At 40.0% G+C, this 21616-nt stretch overlaps 1 protein-coding gene across 7 annotated transcripts; it reads left to right on the top strand.

Moving 5' to 3' along the window:
* The first annotated feature begins 1685 nt into the window (after window positions 1–1685).
* Window positions 1686–18931, top strand: LOC138349481 (enolase). Of its 7 annotated transcripts, none has more exons than XM_069311668.1 (6): window positions 1686–1798; window positions 12189–12447; window positions 14013–14167; window positions 15397–15901; window positions 16614–16834; window positions 18320–18931. In XM_069311668.1, exons 1-6 carry the CDS (start codon window positions 1701–1703, stop codon window positions 18501–18503), a joined length of 1422 nt encoding a protein of 473 aa, XP_069167769.1. In that variant the 5' UTR covers window positions 1686–1700; the 3' UTR covers window positions 18504–18931. The 7 variants fall into 7 exon arrangements, with proteins under 7 accessions (XP_069167769.1, XP_069167772.1, XP_069167775.1 ...); XM_069311671.1 differs by lacking the exon at window positions 1686–1798 and adding an exon at window positions 7395–7703; XM_069311674.1 differs by lacking the exon at window positions 1686–1798 and adding an exon at window positions 7624–7707.
* The last annotated feature ends 2685 nt before the right edge of the window (window positions 18932–21616 follow it).

The following is a 21616-nucleotide window of genomic DNA, read 5'->3' as shown; positions in this document are numbered from 1 at the left end:
CCGATTTGCCTTATTACGAACATTTATGCATTGATCCTTTTGTTTTAAATTCTTACTAATCATAACTCCCAGATCCCTTTCGCAATCCGACTTCGCAATCACAACACCATCTAGCTCGTATCTTGTAACTCTATCATCATTACCTAACCTCAGAACTTTACATTTATCAGCATTAAACTGCATCTGCCAATCCTTTGACCATTTCAAAACCCTATCTAGATCAACTTGAAGTGATAGTGAGTCCTCCTCCGAATTAATTTCCCTACCGATTTTCGTATCATCGGCAAATTTGCAAATGTTGCTACTCAAACCTGAATCTAAATCATTTATATATATTATAAACAACAGAGGTCCCAGGACAGAGCCTTGAGGCACTCCACTTACAACATTTTCCCACTCTGACTTGATTCCATTTATACTAACTCTCTGTTTCCTTTGGTATAGCCATGCCCTAATCCAGCTTAATATAGCACCCCCAATACCATGAGACTCTATTTTTTTAATCAGTCTTTCATGTGGCACTGTATCAAAAGCTTTGCTAAAGTCAAGGTATACAACATCGCAATCCTTACCACTATCAACTGCCTCAACAATGCTAGAATAAAAAGATAACAAATTTGTTAAACATGAACGGCCATTTATAAAACCATGTTGCGACTCAATTATTAATTTATGTTTTTCAAGATGAAGACGAATTTTATTTGCTATTATAGATTCGAGATTTGTGGAACCAATTACCGCGTAACGTGGTGGAGGTGGGGTCCCTCGATTGTTTCAAGCGCGGGTTGGACATGTATATGAGTGGGATTGGGTGGTTATAGATAGGAGCTGCCTCGTATGGGCCAATAGGCCTTCTGCAGTTACCTTTGTTCTTATGAAAGAAACTCTGCCCATTTGTTGTCTGCGATCGCCGGGGATCGAACCCGCACGCTAGGATTACGAGTCCCTAGCGCTGACCACTAAGCCACAGACCTGTGGATGTGTGTGTGTTAGAGAGAAATATCTGTAGTAGACATAATAGAGAACAAATACGTCTGTTAGAAAGGCTAAGAGCTACAAATAGTAAATACTACAGTGGCAAATAGTAAATACATCCCCATGAAGCAGCCAGTAGTAGCTGTTTAACTCCAGGTACCTATTTACTGCTAGGCGAATAGGAGCATCAGGGGTGAAAGAAACTGCCCATTTGTTTCTGCATCAGCCTGGAATCGAACACGGGCCCTTAGGACTACGACCCCCGAGCGCTGTCCACTCAGCCGCGAGGCCCCGACAAAAAAAAAAAAAAACGTGTGTACAGTAAGCCCCACCCTGTGTACACCAGCGCTGTACTCACCTAGTTGTGCTTACGGGGGTTGAGCTTTGGCTCTTTGGTAATACACAGGCTTGTTAATAAAAAGAAAAACACATTTGGAATACTTTACATAGGCATTGGTGACACAAACTGGGTCGTAAATTTATGTTTTAATCAATTATGCTGAAAACTCATATATTTTTGTTAAGAATATTAATTGAATTTGTACTACATAGCAACTCAAGAGCTGTGTGCGCCGGAGAGCACTGAATAAATAACGTGGATAGAAATCTCTCACATTGAAGAAAATAAGTGGCTTTATATTTTAAAATAAAAATAAGATTTATAATAAATGTAGTTTTATAAGATGGTATATTTGATATAACCTAAAACACAAATTATTTTCCCCATGATAGTTTCTCATTGGTTGTCATTTGAAAAGGTCGAGGGACGTGACGCGCGGGCGGCGGCCCCACTCAGCCGGCGAGACCATCCTGAGCGGCGACGGTACGTCCACCATACTCTATATTTTGTCTTGGTTAGGGGCTCTTGGGCGCTACTAGTGCACGGTACCTATAAACCAACGATCCTTGCCTCTGCTGATGTAGCTTTAACCATCTGCCAGACAAATGGGAGCCTGTAACACTTGGAATAGTCCACACATACCTTGACGAGTCTTCCACAATGGCTAATGGATCAATGGCTCACGTTACAAGTGAGGGTCGCTGGGGACGGGGCATTATATCAGGATTTGTTTACCAGGTTGCATGTTGCAACATTTGCTATATTTAAAAAAAAAATGTCCTATAAAAATGAACAGTCTCCGTGGTGTAGTGGTAAGACACTCGCCTGGCGTTCCGCGAGCGCTATGTCATGGGTTCGTATCCTGGCCGGGGAGGATTTACTGGGCGCAATTCCTTAACTGTAGCCTCTGTTTAACGCAACAGTAAAATGTGTACTTGGATGAAAAAACGATTCTTCGCGGCAGGGGATCGTATTCCAGGGACCTGCCCGAAACGCTACGCGTACTAGTGGCTGTACAAGAATGTAACAACTCTTGTATATATCTCAAAAGGAAACGCTTGATAATGGGGGGGGGGCGCTTTAGTTTATATTCCGTTTTGTTGGTAATGGGAATGTGAGAGAATAAATCAATGTGAGAAATTTTAATGGATGTAATTAAAGAGCCGAGCGTGGGTGGTGTGAGCACCATGGGAGTGTGGGCGGCCACCCTCCTACTATCAGCTGTGGGTGGCCCGGCAAACGTTACACATCTTGACCTTGACTAAAAAGTACATTTTTTAGTTTATGTATTATTCAACTCTTATCAGCTGTTATTGTGCCAATTTAATAACGTCACTACATACTACAATGACGTCATCCCAACGTCAACTCTATCGTGATGAACACAAATGAGGGACGTAGCCCTGCCCTGCCGTAGCTCTGCCCTGCCGTAGCCCTGCCCTGCCGTAGCCCTGCCCTAGCCCTGCCCTGCCGTAGCCCTGCCCTGCCGTAGCCCTGCCCTGCCGTAGCCCTGCCCTGCCGTAGCCCTGCCCTGCCGTAGCCCTGCCCTGCCGTAGCCCTGCCCTGCCGTAGCTCTGCCCTGCCGTAGCCCTGCCCTGCCGTAGCTCTGCCCTGCCGTAGCTCTGCCCTGCCGTAGCCCTATCCTGACGTAGCCGGCGCACTCTGCTAATGTCTGTGTGGTCCGTGTTTTACCTCACGCTTTGGGCACGTACGTTTCCTTGCATCTGATGGATTGTTCACATGACAGTAAATATGTATCCTGGAGACGATCAGGGGCTAGATAAACCTAAAACCTATGCTTTAATGTCCTAGAGAATAGGGGGAGGGGAACTACTGGGGCTCCTCGACTACCTCTCAAGGGTGTGGATAGCAACTGAACTAACGTCCGTCTTGATATCGTATTTAATCGGAGAAAGTATATCTTTCATTTATCTAACCTTTTTAATATGCAGTTTCAGTTAATGATGAATAAGTGAAAGGAAAAGGATGCATATGAATTGCACAAAATTTTTTTTTTTTGATCCGCTGAAGCATGTTTGCTTACTGCTGCATGTCACGTAAAATTATTCATAAATTAGCCTTGCATACTTGCATAATTCTAATACTAAACAGATTTTGTATAGTGAGGGTTTTACCTGGCAAATGAAGTGTTGATTAAACGATTGCAGTTCCTTAGGTTAATTAAAGGGTTGATAGTTGGTGCATCAGTAATGCAGCAGACTGCATGATTTTCCAAACAGCTGTAATTAGTTTGAAAAAATGAGGTAAATAAGCTATTATCATTTGAACAAATTTATATTCAAATTGAATATTTGAATCACTTTGAATCGCCCACTAATCACACTACCACCATTAACGTTGTGCTAACTGGTTGTGACGCAATGGATGATCTCCAGGGCAGTCTGCCCAGTAACCGGTAGGCGAGCGGTCTGTGCTGGGAGACATATTGATCATGACCAAGGTGGCTCGCCGAACCGGCTGCTGTCTACTGGTGCTTCCACACTGAATTAGGCTTGAATATGGATAAGTGTTTGTAGTTTTAGATTTATCTACTCGGGAGTACAACCCCCGTGCAGCACGGGCTATGGTGTGCCCGTAATCCGTAATGTTTAGTCACACTTCAAAATAAATCTTGCTTATTAAATTAGATTTGTTAAATAAATGGATGGTAGGAAAGATTTCTTTAAAGATTTATATTTTACAATTTTCGCACAATGCAGAAGAGCTAATAAAAGTTGGGCTGCTATTCCAGTGGGTCGTATTAAGCATGTCTGAAGAGGTGCAGTTCAGTATATTGATCTTGGCCAGCCGCTGGATGAACTGGATAAAACCAGGCATGCTTTAGTCTGCCGTAAATACCAAGCAGACAGTCGAGCGTTGTGGCATTTAGTTCACGCAGACACTTCTTACATGAATATTGTTCAGCTCGACCTCCTAATGTTTCCCAACGTCAAGAAACTGTCGTACCTCCTAACCTACCAGAAGACCTAAAACAGAAAACGGGAGTGCCAATTTCGCGAGCCACTTCAATTTTCTAGTACGAGGAATTTTGGCCTTTTGTCAAAATGCGGCGCTCTATTAGGAGGACGGGTCCTATTATTAATGGTATCGTATTGTAATGGTACAAAGCAGATATATATCTACGTATTTTTGGAAGGCGAATGATACTCGTACTGGGCTAAATATATAAAATTAAAATTTAGTAATATAGTTAAAAGTAGATAATTAAATTATAAGGCTTACACCAAGTGACAATATAATTGAATTAACTGTACTAAATGGTAATGTATAGCCTGTAAATGATGCATAACTAGTTAGCCTTCACGGGGAACTAGTCTAATTTACAGTATTTAATGCAACAGGTAATAAGATGTAAGTTATAAAACTTAAATATAATATGTAAAATAAACCACAGGAATATTCCTAAAGCTTAGAGCTTAGTGTAATGTAGGGAGCCCACTAGAGGTATGAATGCTGCGGGTGGGGTCCAGCAGGGCAACCCCGCCCCCCTCCCACCAATGACCCTGAGAATGACACATGGAAGGGTTTGCTAGTAAGAGCAACTAAGTTTCCTGGTCCGTGTTCCCGTGGATTCCTGGTTCCGTTCCCGTGGAGGGCATAAATAGGCCTGCCTTGGGCAGCCCTATTTATGCCCTCGGTAGACCTACGTGCACCCGGCCTAGACTGATGACTCTGTACTAGTGCTCAGATTCCAGAGCACTAGAGAAATGCGCAGGCATAATTTTATTTTATTATTTGAGTTCTTACATTCTTGTAAAGCATGCATAGCGTTTCGGGCAGGTCCTTCATCCTAATTTTCCCCTGAATACGGCCCGCTAAATAGTTTAACAATCGGGCATCCATTCACTGCTAAGTGAACAGAGGCGTGCAGTTAAGGTATGGCGCATAGTCAATCCTCCCCGGCGGGGATACTAACCCAGACCAAATCGCTTGCGAAGCGCGGGGCGGGTGTTTTACCACTTGGGCCCCAGGAACTGCAGTCTCCTTTGCTCCTAAAAATTTGAGTGCTGCTTCACCTTCATTTTAATGATTCTCTGACATAGCTGGACAGCTGTTAATATACGGAATTGGCTTCTGATGCAGTAAGAATAGACTAGCTACAGTCATTTAATTGTTACTTCTGTGAATGTTGCAGGAAAATCTGAAACTTGAGTTTCATAAATATGATTAATAACTTGGACGCACAAATAACCTAACTAGTTCCAGGGCCGAGTTATTTAAGTTGAATTTCATTTTGTATATCATAAAACTTACTTATCTGTACTCACCTAGTTGTGCTTGCGGAGATTGAGCTTTGGTTCCGCCTCTCGACTGTCAATCAACTGGTGTACAGATTACTGATCCTATTGGACTCTTATATCTACAATTGAAACTATGAGCAACCACTTCGACTGGGCGGTAGAGCGACTGTCTCGCTTCATGCAGATCGGCATTCAATCCCCGACCGTCAAAGTGGTTGGGCACCATGCCTCTCCGGCCCATTTCGCATCCTTATCCCTTCAAAGTGCTATGTAGTCGAAATGGCTTGGCGCTTTCTCCTGATAGTTCCCTCCCTCAAACTATGAAGTCGGCCTCCACCAGATCACTTCCTAATACATTTCTATTTGTTAACTACTACGACACTAAAAAAAAAGCTCTTATGTCTATGGCTCGTTTGGGTACTCGACTTCCACCTGTCCCCCCCCCCCCCCCTAGTGCTCGAATTTTATTTGTCGACTCCTCAATATTCTACGTGACTTTATATGGCGATTGGTCAATACTGATAAATGAAAAAGCTGTGTAGATTTCAGTTGGATTTATTGTTAGATAAAATATTCCTAGTCGGCATCATATTTTTGTGCGTCGGGCGAAACAAAACACCATAGGCAATATAAGATTTTATTAATTTTAAATATTAATAAATGTTTGCAACGGCAAGTTGCATGAAATTGTTGCAACTGCGGTTATTAGTAATTTGCAACTGAAACTGCTGGAAGTTTTTGCAGCTTCGCGGTTGCTAGCAGGTTGCAACCTATGGTTTGCATGTGCAGAAATACATGTTACGAGACCTTAATAACTATACTTGTATACCTATTCCACGTAAGTAGGGGCACATGCATCCAAATATAGTAGCACGTAAATAAAGTATACAATTAGAGAATTCATCCTAGAATTGTAAATAGTGCACTTAGCAGTAATAACGAAGGATGCATATCGCCTACGCACCATTAATCTTAAATAATTAACATTACTAATTACCAATAATTACCCACTTACATGTGTGTGTGTAACACTACATTGCATGTGTAAATGATGAGACAAGCTACTTGTATACAGAAACATTGAAAGAGTATATATGATGAACGTGTGTACATGTGCACAAAAATTCAGATAAAAAAAAGTGGCAAGCAATACAAGAGGGAGTGAATCATTAGGGTAAAGTAACAGAGCCATTACGACTATATAGCACTTAGAAGGGGTCAGGATAAGGATTTGGGTCGAGACGGTGGGAAAGGAATGGTGCCCAACCACTTGGACAATCGAGGATTGAACGCAGACCTGCATGAAGCGAGACCGTCGCTCTACCGTCCAGCCCAAGTGGTTGGGACAAGCAATATAAGAGTTTCAGGCGATGAGACACAATAACGTGGCTGAAGTATGTTGACCAGACCACACACTAGTCAGTCGTTGAGTCATCAGTTGATTGACAGTCGAGGCGAGACCAAAGAGCCAGAGCTCCCCCCCCCCCCCCGCAAACACAACTAGATGAGTACCAGAAGGTGAACAGACGACGACCTTTCGGTCCGTCCTGAAGTAGATTGTCCAACTCAATATAAGAGTTGAACATAAAGTTGAGCCGGGTGATGGGCGGGGTTCCGGCGAAGCCAAGCCGGTTAGCGCGGAGATAAGCAATCCTAAGTTGTAATTTATAAGGGCATGCCCTTTGGGTAACACATGAGCTCTTTATAATCAATGGCGTAATACTGCATGTTCTCAATGAACAAATTCAGATTCCGTTTTTAATCCATCGGTATCACGGACTGAATGCTAATAGTTAAAGTTAAATGTGACTAGGTTGGGCGTGTGGTGGGCGTGGCGCTAGGGATAGTGGGGCCAAAAGTAGTGCAGTGGCGGTGTGCCAAATGCAGAGGTCATTGCCTGTCACTTTGCCATGACCTTGGCGCAGGAAGGTAGCAAGCTTTGCCTTGGTTTCCCATCGTTGCTAGGCCTTAAGGTTAGGGCGCATGCGCTGGCCTCGTGTAAATATGGACTTTATGCCGGGTAGTCGTAAGGTTCAGTAGTAGTCAAGTTGGCAGAGGGCGCTCGAGCAGCGCTGGCCCACAAAAGCCCTCGACAACGGTCGATCCTCGCCAGTTGGAGACCCGAGGTGGGTGAGTGTAGTGTTCTCTTGAGGTGTTTTACTTTCAGGTTTATTATTATAACATTTACCAGCAAGTAAGACGTATAATTTTACATAAAGCTGCTAGGTTTAATTGTATGTATCGGAGTGTAGTGAAGCAGTGTGTATGTAACTTCAGTACGTGATGACGGCAACGTCAGCCGGCGATAAATTTATGCGTTGGAATGTTTGCTGTCGGAAATGTATTACGGCCTCCGATATGTCCATACGATTCTTTTGTTTTATACTGCTTAACTGTCAAATATTGAATCAAGGTTTTACTGTGCTTTATTTAAAATTTTTACTAAATATTTAGGAAGCACTTTTTTTAATGCGTTTATATAGTATACATAGTCCATCGAATTATGCTGAATATGGTTTCACTAAAAATTACAAGGGCTAGACTGTGGCAGTCTGTGAAGACTGAAGGTTTGGGAAGGTGACCTTCAGACGTCCTTAGTCGGCCAAGGTGGAGCCTCGCGCGCAGGTCAATCATCACAAGAGATACATGACTTCACATACAAAATTGTTAGTCAGCTGATTATAAAAACCACCCAATTCTGCATTATATATGGTTTTATAAAGTGGAAAACTATCTTTTGTGGAAACGTCAGTGTGATTTGACCGTACCCGGGGACGGCAGCCATACTGGTGGTGTTGGCCGGCGCTTATAACTTACCTGGTTTCCTTTTCTTAATTTAAACTAGTTCTGGGGTAAAGTGCTTGAACCAGTTATGTGCCTCAAGTTTTACCAACTGCCACTCGCAGGATGGGTATTGGGTGCATAATAAATTATCTAAGGTTTACGTTCAGATTCGTGCGGCAGGACAGACATTTGGCCGTTTCCCTTGTTCTTTTATAAGTTCTCTTCACCTTGGAATGAATAGGTATCTTGGAGTTAGCTGTTGTAGGTTGTATCCTTGATAAGGTCAGTAGGTGGCTCGGTTTTTATTTAAATACAGTGGGTTGTGCAATGGTGATTGGTACATTCTTGCAGTCACTAACATGCATAGTGTTTTGGGAAGGTCCATAAATGTATTGTTAGGCACTTTGTAACAAAGAATTTATGCTTGGAAGAAAACTGCATTGGATTGGGACTCTTATTAAATTATTTTATTAATTACAATTTATAGCTTGGTTACTTGCATGTATCTAGCAATCATATACATTCTTGTAACTCGTTTGTGCAGTGTGAATTTATTCCTGAAGTATACATTAATCAGTCTTAATTATGGGTTATGAGTTACAGAAGTTAACTAGACTGTGTATACTAAGACTACGGCCAGAAGTGGAATGCCTGCTAAATGATACCAGGAGTGGTATCCAGTAAACCCAAATCATATAGTAAAGTAGGCAAGGCCAATAAGAATAACAATGTACGAGGGTGTGTGTGAGGATATTTTAGGCGATTAACCAGTTACCTGTACCTAAAAAGTTATCACCCAGGAAGGGTGCAGTGTAGCTGGTTAATCCCACTTACAGTAATCCGGGACACAAATGAAAATGGAGTTGTAGCGAATTAGTTTATAGATGGTAAGTGGCCAGGGACTGTTTAACCTTTCGGCAGTCACTTAGTGAAAAGAGGATAGTGTGTGTTGTACAGTAGAGGCTTAATGTTTTGCTAAGGAAGATGTCAGTTAATGTGTCATGTGTATTTAATAAAAATTCCCAGTTTGTATTGTTAATTGCATTTGTGAGGGTACCTCTTGGTGCTTTACTGCATAATTTGAATAATTTATTGGTATCTGATAGCATTTTGTTTGCTATGAGGAAGGTAAGATAGTGATCAGTAGTTCTGTCAGTGATTATGCCAGAAGCATGGGTCTGTTAGTCCACGTGTAGTACAAGCAGTGGTACAGTGTTGCTGGAGTATCGCTCTGCTGTGTGCTGTTTTGTAGAGATCAATGTTTGAAGTCGCCACCTAAAATGTGATTTGTTAAGTTTGTTGCTTCTGATTAAATTAGTCAGATTTTTGAGAATGCAGTTATATTGGTATTATAAAGTTGATAAACAGCTCGAATAGTTGTAGGGATTTTAAAGGTTTGAACCGAGAATAGAGTATGTAAATGTAGATTCACAGTGCCAGTAAAGTTATCTTGATAATACTGTACTGTAGATAGCTGTACTACTTTCCCATTTTCTGGGAAAGATTGAAAAATAACTGGTATGTAGTTATTTAATTCATCAATCTTACGAAGTATTTAAGTTATGAATGGCTTTATAACAAGGTATGTTGTCTAATTGGATAAGGTCTTCATTTAGCCATGTTTAACATAATGAAAGTTTAGTAATTAGTGCTTCTAGCAGTGCATGTCAGAAAATCATGGCCAGGTTGCCTAGGGTGTGCATGTGTGAATACCCACCACATAGGGTTGAATGGGATAGGTTCTGGTGTGTGTGTGTGAGTTTGTTCCAGAAAGGCCTTGCCACTGGGGCGGAGAGGCTTGCTTAGGGCAATTCACGAGTCTCTTGGTTGGGGCTTGTGTATTTGTTGTACCTTGCATTGATTTTGTGCATCGATGATCCCATGGTCCGACCTCTAACCACGCCTCTTGGTTTATAGTCTGGTCAACCAGGCTGTTGGACACAGCTGTTCACAGCCTGACGTATGAATCGGACTGTTGCCCAGGTTTCCTTTCGAGGCGTTTAAATTGCCCTCTTGACCACGGAGGAGTTGGCCAGAGTATGCCCCTTATGGTATAGTGGAAGCATGTTGAACAGTGACAATCTGACATGACATGCCACACACTAGTCATAGCCTGATTGTTTTGGATTGCATTTAGCATATCTTCTGGCAAGTAGTCTCATTGTCTGGTGTCCTGCTTGGCCAGCTGCCTTCAGGCCCTGGTAATCCCCGTCACTGGTCATTAGCATGGTTGGTTTGGCTTGAGCCCACACATGCCATCTGCGAGGTTGAAGGGTGTTCCTCGGCTTTGTTACCAGACGATGGTCATTCTTTCTCTCCCCCTTGCTGCCTGTTGGGTTGGCCTATCTTATCTTATCTGACCCAGTGTCCTGTGTGGTTTGTTCCCTCTGGGTCTCTGCATTTACTGACTGCTTCCAAAATGCATTGGGCAGCTGCTACTTTGAGAGCTAGGTTTGCTATGGCTTGGCATTGACAATGTAATCAGTTGGATGCTCTGGCATGCAGCCCTCTTCTCCTGTGGGTGTAGTTTGTCCCGCTTCTGGTCAACTGAGGGGTGAATGTCATATTTTATATGTACAAGTATAACATTTGGCCACTTTCCCTCGGGTTTGGTTTTGGGTCCCATGCAGTACATCTGAATTATGGTATTTCTGGAAATTTCCATCTTCCTACGTTTCCTCTGGTGGTTCACATGGAATTCTTTCAGTATCTATTGCAGAATTTAAAATGCTCTTTGTTGATAGATCTGGCCTCTTTGGAGTAAATCTGTCTTGGATTGTCAGATTTGGAAGGTTCCACACATTGGTGGGGCTCTGGTAGCTTCCAGATTCATAGCTTCCCTGCTTACAAGGTTAGTTGGTTTGTTGGTGTGCTGGTCTTCGGTAACTGGCCAGGAAGACGGTTGTGCGCAAAAGCACGGCCACCTTGCAGTGGCATTTAGTACTATGAGTTTCACCCTAATTTTGAATACTGTGATTTACACACAGAAATCACAATAGCGTGATGTATCAAATGAACAAATCCACAAGGACTGTGACGAGGATTTGAATCCTCGTCACAGCCCTTGTGGATTTGTTTACTTAGATTTATTTACACAGATGTTTGGTGTTTGAGAATTTTGTCTTTGTTAACCCTCCAGTTTTCTTTATAGATTCACCCACTTTCTGGATGCATTCACTGTGGTGGCTTATTGCCACTTGCTCTCTGCAGCTTTGAGTGGGGTGGTGGGTGGGCTAGGAGTTTGCTCCGACCCATGGTAGGCCTGATGTGTCCCATTTGCATGGCGCAATCTTGGCAAGATGGCTTCTGGGAGCCACTGGACCTCATTTAGCAAGAGGCATTTCATTACATTCAGTGTATTGTTTTTGGATCTGTCATGGATTGGGCTTTTGTTACATTGTTTGTGTGAAATGTTAACATAATCACAAAGAAATCTCCATCACAAAAAGTGAAAGTTGAGCATACATGTGGTGAGGCAGCGTAACAGCAGAAGTGGGCAACCAGTGGGACAGTTGTAAGCTCTCACAATCTTGGGTGTGCAGTATTGAATTAGTGACAAATAACATTTGTGATTTTTTTAAATTTTGCATCAGTATCATTGAAATGCAAAAGTTTTACTTGGCAATACTTGCTTGTTTTTCAGTAGTTCTGGTGAACTAATAGCAACTGATTAAACAGCAGGTGGTGTTATTTTAGCATTTGATCTGCTAAATTGTTTTAAATGAAATTAAATGAAAGTTTGTAAAATTAATTTGTTGCAGGAATTTTTTTTTAAATAAAACAATATACATTAATTTATAGACTTGTAATTGACATTGATCTTCCAGATTCCATCAAGCAGCCACAATGTCGATCACAAAGGTATTCGCTCGCAGCATCTTTGATTCCCGTGGTAACCCCACTGTGGAAGTGGATCTTTACACAAGCAAGGGTCTTTTCCGTGCAGCTGTGCCCTCTGGTGCATCGACTGGTATCCATGAAGCTCTGGAAATGCGAGATGGAGATAAATCAAAGTATCATGGCAAGTCTGTCTTCAATGCTGTCAAGAACGTCAATGACATCATTGCCCCAGAGATCATAAAGAGTGTGAGTTCTCATTGTTAAATATACTAGTTGTGTAGTACATCTACAGTAATTTTAACTCCCTAAAGTGTGACCATGATCACTTTTTTTTCTCCCCTCTCTCTCCTCTCCCCCCCCCCCCTTATTCCTCCCACAATGAGATTGGTCTGTCGGCTGTGGCAATATATACATGCCGGTTCCTGTATAGGAATCGGCCATGTATACTGGTTCCTATACAGGAATTCATTACTGTATACAACCATTTCATTCACCTTACATTTGTTCCTGGCACAGCTCAAATGAAGTGTCTTACAACCCACTTGCTTGCTGCTGTTTTGTCTGAGTGCCCAGAAATATTTAGACACTGGTGGGAAATGCCTAATAGATCCAACAATAACTGCCTGGCTTGTGGGGAAAAAGATTACCATCATATATAGTAAGCAGAATGGACATTAATTTATTTTATAGTTAATGTAAATCTAACTTTAACATTAGTCTGCCTAAAAGTGACATGTTAAGTAAAGCTAAGCTTTTATTTACATGTGCAGAATAAATGAGTTAAATAATCACGCAAGTAGAATACTGTACATGTATAGCAAATGAATTGCACTTTTATTGATGTGGGAAGATAACTTAAAGGACAAACATGATTGGGAGTTAAGTTGGCAACACATGGGTAAACTGAAAATAATTGGGTAATAAAGCAGCATGGAAGTGACTTGAGCTGTGGCAATGACCAGTGCCAGGGGTAATGCATGGTGGTGAAACAGATTAATTCTAAGAGTAAAGTTGAGGTACTACATAATGTGGGCATTTGTTGCATAGTGGGCATTTCCAATGAATGCACTGCTGCACCAGATTTGTGGGCTCCCCCCTTCCCCATCTACTTGGGCTGGACGGTAGAGCGACGGTCTCGCTTCATGCAGGTCGGCGTTCAATCCCTGACCATGCAAGTAGTTGGGCATCATTCCTTCACCCCGTCCCATCCCAAATCCTTATCCTAATCCCTTCATAGTGCTATATAGTTGTGATGACTTGGTGCTTTCCCTGATAATTCACTTCCCCTGTGGGCTGGCCCTTGGTTCCTTGGCCTGGTGCATTCACTAAGGTATCACAACCATCCATTAAAACTACCCAGCCTGAGATTTTCTTTAATATGTAACTTGGTCAAAAAGTGGGTTAAGTTCCTGCACCCATTGTATCTCATAACATTTCCCATAAACACTCATTGGATGGGTATGGTGTCCATAATAAATGGATTAGGGCTGCATGAATAAAGTTGTTAATCATTTAACATGGCATCACACTATATGAAAACTGTACATTGCCTTCAGAAATGTTGGTACAACTAACTGAACTTTACAACTGTGTGCACATTTCATCTGACGCTCTTAAGACAAAATTAATGGGTCATGATACAAGTACTGTAGTTCAGTAGTTTCTGCTACGTAGCTAATTTATCATAAAAATTGGTAACATGATTGAACATTGCACATGATTTGTTTATGGACTTTCAGGAAAGTCTGAAATTGCTGATTATATTAAAAATTTATATTTGGAAACTAATTTTATACTGTAACCTTTTGTAGGGCTTGAAAGTGACCCAGCAGAAAGAGTGTGACGAGTTTATGTGCAAACTGGATGGTACAGAAAACAAAAGCCGTCTTGGTGCCAATGCTATCCTCGGCGTATCTCTGGCCGTCTGCAAGGCTGGTGCTGCAGAATTGGGAATACCTTTATACAGGTGAGTTATAAGATGTATTGGTCTTGGGAAATAATCTTAACTTAATTGTTGGCACTATATCAAACCCTTGCCTTACTGGAACAATCCTCAAACCCATTGGCTCATATCCCTAGGTGTGATGTCATAGGAAATTTAATTTTTTAATCTTTTGGTAATATAAACTCTGCCTTTAGCCTTGAAAAATTAGAAATGTACATATAGTGGTGCAAGGAAACTCCTTAGTTTGAGTTGTGTAACCCCCCTTTCCCTCCTGATGGCAGTGTTAACTAGTTAAGGCAGTAAGCATAGCCTTAAAAAAAAAATGGCACCAGGGACTACATTCCATTATCCTGCACTAAAGTGTTGGATAATGAAGATGCAAAAGCAGGGGCCCCCCCAAAAAAGAATTAATGTTGCGTGCAAAGAAAAGTACAGGAATTTGAGGCTCTTGGGAGTGAATGCAATTAAAGTGTGTGCATGCTCTCACTGGAAAACATGAAGATGACTGATAGATTTATAATGCCTTATGTTTGCCAGCTTCCCATAATCTGAGGAAATATATCTTGATGAAAATAAACACATCACATCAGACCAGTGTTACAATATGCAGCATTGGCATTTAAGCTGCAACATAAAAAAAACTATGGTTTGCAACAAGTATTGTCCCCCGAATGTCTCGCATTTTGATGACTCAAAAATGCATTCTTATTGCTCAATTTTCAGTTTTTGGTAGCAGAATATAAGGTTGTGGAATTGCCCTATAATTTAAGAGCTAATGCTAGCATAGTTTTAAATCCATTGGGTACAAAATGTTCAGTGGGGCATAAAATTTGCTCCCTGTAGATTGTGATAAGCTAGTCCTACCATCACTAAAGCCCCTGCCATACCCACATTCCCCAACCCAACCTGTCTGCTGTCAAAGCCCCTTCCTACAAAAAGCTTTGCCATAGATAATGATTTTGTGATTTGAATTTTTGATAGGCTAAACCACACAAAATTGGTAACACTATAACATTAGTACTGTAGTTTTAAAAATGTAATTTCCTCATAAGTAGGGGTAAAAATTGTAAGCCAGATACCTCAAAATGTTAATTGGAGAAAGGCAAACAGACTTGTGGAATTGACTATAGAGTATAGTATTTAATTTGAGCCTTCTGGGCAGTGTTAATTTGGCTGTAAGGTCTTTATAAAGTCTTATTGGATTTTATTTATAATACCAAAGTACTATAATTTATATGTTTACTTTACAGGCATATTGCAAATCTTGCCAACTATGGGGAAGTGATTCTACCTGTACCAGCTTTCAATGTTATAAATGGTGGCTCTCATGCTGGAAACAAGCTAGCTATGCAAGAGTTCATGATCCTACCCACAGGAGCAGAGACTTTTACTGAAGCTATGAAAATGGGTAGTGAAGTTTATCATCACTTGAAGGCTGTCATTAAGGCTCGCTTTGGTCTTGATGCAACAGCTGTTGGAGATGAGGGAGGTTTTGCCCCTAACATTCTCAATAATAAGGATGCCCTCAACCTTATCCAAGATGCAATCAAAAAGGCTGGTTATGTAGGCAAGATAGAGATTGGGATGGATGTGGCTGCATCAGAATTCTACAAACAAGATAATGTTTATGACCTTGACTTCAAAACTGCTAACAATGATGGATCTCAGAAGATTTCTGGTGACCAACTTAGGAATTTGTATATGGAATTCTGCAAGGAGTTTCCCATAGTCTCCATTGAGGACCCATTTGATCAGGTACAGTAACTAGTAAATTTTAACTTTACCTTACATTTCACTATTAAGATTTACTTTAGCTCCTTAACCAATTAGACAAGTCTTGTGATGAAAGATTAAATAATTTAAGTGGTGGTTTTTAGTTTTGAGATTAGACAACTAAACACTTGTGTATTTTGCCAAGCTTGAACAGAAATATTATGGTGTAATGTGTTGAAATATTTAAGCAAGAGTGAATTATTTGAAATCTAAGAAAGTTAAAATTTGCAGTGTGAATAAAAGTGAAAATTATTTGCTTGATCCAAAACTGATACTGTATATTAACTATGGTAAAATTTTCATGGCATGTCGATTGCTTTTAAATTTACTGATTTCTTTCATAAGAGAAGCTTAGACTGCATAAGCTAGTCTCGGTCATAAGTCATGTCTTAAATCTTTGTATGAGCTTTGTGGTATACCTTATCCTGTACTATTTGTACATTTGCACTTTTAACAAACCCAAGTAAGCTTGGAATTGGAATAGCTGTGGATAAGTACTCTAAAGAGTAATAAGTTTCCAAATGTGCCTTCAATTTCAGACATTAGAGGTATCGTTCAAAAATGGTAGGGTGGGTAAAGTAAGATGTTATTTTAATAAGAGCATATGTTGCAAATTAAGTTTACATATAGCATTCCACGTTTATTAGAATATATTCGGTTTTATTATTACATTTTTCCTTTTGTTGTTTTGTAGGATGACTGGGATAACTGGACCAAGATGACTGCTGGTACTGACATTCAAATTGTAGGTGATGATTTAACTGTAACTAACCCTAAGCGCATTACCACGGCTGTTGAGAAGAAAGCTTGTAACTGTCTGCTGTTGAAGGTGAACCAGATAGGTTCAGTCACAGAATCAATCAATGCCCACCTTCTGGCCAAAGAAAATGGCTGGGGCACCATGGTCTCCCACAGGTGAGCACAAAAGTATTGTACTAGAAACATTAAGGTTTAGTAATTTTTCATGTATTAAGTTTAATGGCATATCTCCACCATTAATTACTATTGTTTAAAGTTGTTTTATTTAAATTAAGTAAATACTTTAGCAGATGTACACTCAACCAGTGTGCCTGCTTGTTGGCAGCATCCCCCCCCCCCACAGAAGCGGGCCCAAACACTTAGTATACATAGTATGGTGATCATATAATTTTAATCGTCCAGATTTTATATAAATGTGGTTGTGGGAATTTGTTGGCAATAAATCTTCAATGTACTGTGTAAATAGTTTTGTTGTCGTGCATAAGAACTTGTGTGTTTAATTATTTGAAGTATTAGATCAGAATCTAGAGGTGGCCTATTCAGTGGTAATTTGATTTAAGTTGACTTTAAACTCGAATATTTAATCAGCTCTGTTGGTTGAACTGTGTTTTTGTTAGTAAGTTAAATTGTTCGTTGAATGGATTAAATCTCATAAATTAAAATTATACCTAAAATTTATCTAACGGTTAAACAAGATAAAGTTTTGGTTTGATAAGTCAGTTCTCAGCTGGCAAGTAGTGGGGGTCCAAGCGTGTCCTGTCTGGTCTGTCCAATATGGCCACTTACTGCTGAGACATGGAATTAAATCCCTTTACTGCACTTGCTGGTGTTTTTACTGTTAGAAACATGGCACTATCATTCAAGTGTTAATAGATATAGCCCCATTAATCATTTGGTTAAATTCCCATTTAAAAATAATGGGAGGCAGTTATTTATTGTATTCATACATTGTAATTGGTCCATACACTTAGGGCCAATACATCTCTCGAAAGGAGATGAAAGAGGTATCAAATATATACATGGAAGATACTGGAAGGCCAAGTTGCAAATTTGCACAGTAAATAACATACTGGAGTGAAAGGTATGGAAGGAAATGTTGAATAGAACCAGTGAGTAGTTTGTGCCTATGGCACAATCAGAGAACACTGAAAATCAGAGGTCTATGGCTATACAATACTCCCAGTAAGCATTAGAAATATTGCCGGAACAAAGGTGGACTTTAACAATCAATTGGATAAATTCTTGCAAGTACCTGACCAAACGGGCTGTAATGGATATATGGGCAGCTACAAGCAACAGCCTGTTGGACTAAGTTATCAAAAGTCAAGCCCTGGCCTTTCTGTACTAATGTAAACACAAGTTTAACTCATACAAAATTACGAACAAACACTTTGCTCTGAAAAATAACCACAATATTGTAAAAAGATGTGGAAGTGTAGGAAAATTTAATGACAAATTGATAAATGGTTAGAAAGTGGGTGTGGGAGGAGACCCCCTAATATTGCTTTACTCTTGTAACTGCACAGCTCGGCCAGTCAAAGAATGTCGTTCACATATCTACACGTCTAATATCATTTTGGTTAACCTTTACCTGATGTTAGTTTTGTGCTTTACTAATATTCTCCTTCTTTATTCCAATAGGTCTGGTGAGACAGAAGATTGCTTCATTGCTGATCTGGTTGTTGGCCTGTGTACTGGTCAAATAAAAACTGGTGCTCCCTGCCGCTCTGAACGTTTGGCAAAATATAACCAAATCCTCCGTATCGAGGAAGAACTTGGGTCCAATGCTAAGTTTGCTGGCAAGAATTTCAGGAAACCCGTTTAAGAAGTTTAAATCATAAGGCTTTTAAAATCTTATAAGAATGTTACTGAATAAATTTGGGAAAACTGATATACAGTACCTATAACATTGCTTATGAGATGTTTAAAAGTTTCAGATTGCTGTGAATTGCAAAGTGCATTTGAAGGTTTGAAACAGATACGCAAGTGGAAGCAGTGTTAAAAAGGATAACTAATGTACTGTACTGCTAGGAAGTTCTGTATATTTTGTTAGCTTGAGTTGTATGTGTTTGTCTTCAGTTTAAATGATTCCATGTTAAACAATTACTCCATGCTTATAGAAAAATATTTACTAGTCATGTCTTGTATTAGAAATGTCTTCAGAATGTCTTGTTGCAATGTTCTTATATATACTGTACTAAAAAAGTTCTAGTATTATGTATACAGTATAAGGTACATTAAAACTTGAAGATGTATGATCCTGTTCTTCATCCCAGCAAGTTATTTTTTTTTTTTCAATTTTAATATCTAAAGCTTGTCATGGTTTTTACTTTATGCAGCATTTACAGTACCCAAGTACCTTGGTGCATTCCTGACCATAAGCATTGTGCATCTATTGATATTTTCTCAGATTACTATAAATTAAAAAGTAGATGGTTAAATTAAAGTGCCAATGTTGTGGAGCAACTTGTCCTATGGTGTTGCCTGTCACATTTGTCTAATTTCATTATCAAATGATTTTCAGAGTAAAAATGTTTTCATGTTCTGCATTTAACCCCAACATTATAGTGAAAAAATATACCATATTTCTTCATTACTTGCATAATGCTAGTAGGCTTCAGGTAGCTTGGTAATTTTATTGACCAGAGAGAAGGAAAAGGGGGTGGGAGACTAATCTGGTACTACCAGGTACCCTGTACCCTAGTATATGCCTCTCCTAATGGCAATTGGAGAACTCTCGGGTACCTATTTACTGTTAGGTAAACAGGAGCCCCCCACCAGGGTGACAAACTGCCCATTTGTTTTTGCCTCTGCTAGGAATTGATCCCCAGACCCTAAGATTACAATTCCAGAGTGCTGTCTACTCAGAGTGGAAGGCCGTGTAGGGGTGAGGAAGCAAGACTGGGCAGGGTGCTGTGTGTGGAAATTAGGGGGGGCACGGGGTACTGTATGTAGAAATTGGGGGGAGAGGGGGGGGGCACAGGGTGGTTTTGTGTGTGTGTGTGTGTGTGTGTGTGTGGAGACTGGAAGGGGACGGGACCGTGAGTGGAGATGGGGTTATGGCCCAGGGATGCCAGATTGAGTTATAGCTGCCATTCTAAATTGGGTTTTGTCGTTATTTGCATCATTTGGGGCTTCTTTTAGAAAAGGTGTCCATCCTTATCAGTGGTACCTCGCATAACGAATTTAATCCGTTCCATGTTCGTCATGTGAAACGGACGTCATACAAAACGAGTGTCCCCCCATGTAACCAGTGTGATGCACTTTATTTATTTATGCATATACAAGAATGTACATAAGGAATGTGAGGATACAAATATGGTAATTACAGTCTTGTAAAGCCACTAGCACGCGCAGCGTTTCGGGCAGGTCCTTAATCTAAGAAAATTTTAAGGAGGTAAATACTTGAAAATTTATATACAAAATAATAACAGTTACACGAAATGAAAAAAAGATGAGAGAAAATTGTAGGTACAGTATATTAAAGCACATAGGTAGCTAAGATTGATTGCAATGACAGCTTGAATGGTAGTTGACAAAAATTGGTAGGCACAATACAGCAGAATCAATATAAGATTGATTGCAATGACAGCTTGAATGGTAGTTGACAAAAATTGGTAGTCACAATACAGCATATGGCTAGCACATAAAAGAAGACAGCAATGAACACAATGATAAGGTTGTTTGATATTACATAAAAATTAGGAGATTGGGTAACACTAGGTACAGAGCAAACTTAAGGCTCAGTGTAGGAAACTAAGAAGATGAAGTTAGGTACTTTTTGGTTTTGCTTTTAAATAAGGCAAAAGTTTTAGTTTTTCAATTCACTAGGGAGTGAGTTCCATAGACTAGGTCCCTTAATTTGCATAGTGTTTACACAGATTAAGTTTGACCCTGGGGATATCAAAGAGAGATTTATTTCTGGTGTGGTGATGTTCCGAACCTTAATGGAATCTGACCCATATATCAATCAGGTCAACCCATGTGTTGCGTTTCCAAAAGGGTCGCCCATGTTAGAATCGGTGAACGCCCTAGTAATATTGTTGAAAACATCTTAATAACTTATTAAACCAAAGATCTTTTTATGTCAGAAGAACGGCAGAAACTGGATCTATATATGAAAACTCTTTCAGGACAAAATTTAAAGTAAAACTAAAGATATTTGTAGTTGTATAAAAGTTGCTTTTTTCATCGGTCGTAGAGCCGGAAATCCGCAATATTCATCTCAGAACAATGCTTATTTCACGCAGAATCGTTAATAAACGTAAGATTTTTATACGTCTCAAGAAAGATAGAAACATAATCTTCATTTTAAATGCCTTACCATGGGCATATTTGTATTTAAAGCGAAGATACGTGTATTTTTCTAATCGGCGAGCTCCGATCCCGCACAGATCGAGCAACGGAGTAACTCTCTCTCAGAACAATGCTTATTTCACGTAAATTCGTTAATAAATGCAAATGTTTTTATATGTGGTGAGAAAGATAGAAATATAAGCTTCATTTTAAATACTTTACCATAGATATATATAAAGTTCTAATGAAGATACATGTGTTTTAATAATCGCCGAGCTCCGACCCCACACAGACTGATCGACAGAGCAACTCTCTCTCAGAACAATGCTTATTTCACGTAAATTCATTAATAAACACACATGTTTTATATGTCTCAAGAAAGATAAAAATATAAGCTTCATTTTAAATACTTTAACATAGAGATATATAAAGCTCAAGTGAAGATACATACGTTTTTATAGTGGCATTCAGTAGCTTGTTGGTCATGGAATGCAGAAGCCTACGCACTTGCCAATATAGTGTGTAATTAACAAAGATACGCTTATAAAGCCTAAAATATTATATGCCTTCAGAAAGACAGAGATATGCTCGTTATTGTGAGTGCACCAAAGGAAATATATCTTGTTGGAGGACAAAGATATA

Source organism: Procambarus clarkii, chromosome 70 (genome assembly GCF_040958095.1).
Source record: "Procambarus clarkii isolate CNS0578487 chromosome 70, FALCON_Pclarkii_2.0, whole genome shotgun sequence".
NCBI classification, from domain to species: Eukaryota; Metazoa; Arthropoda; class Malacostraca; order Decapoda; family Cambaridae; genus Procambarus; species Procambarus clarkii.
The sequence above is the reverse complement of the archived record's forward strand: the minus strand, read 5'-3'. Positions and strand labels throughout refer to the sequence as shown.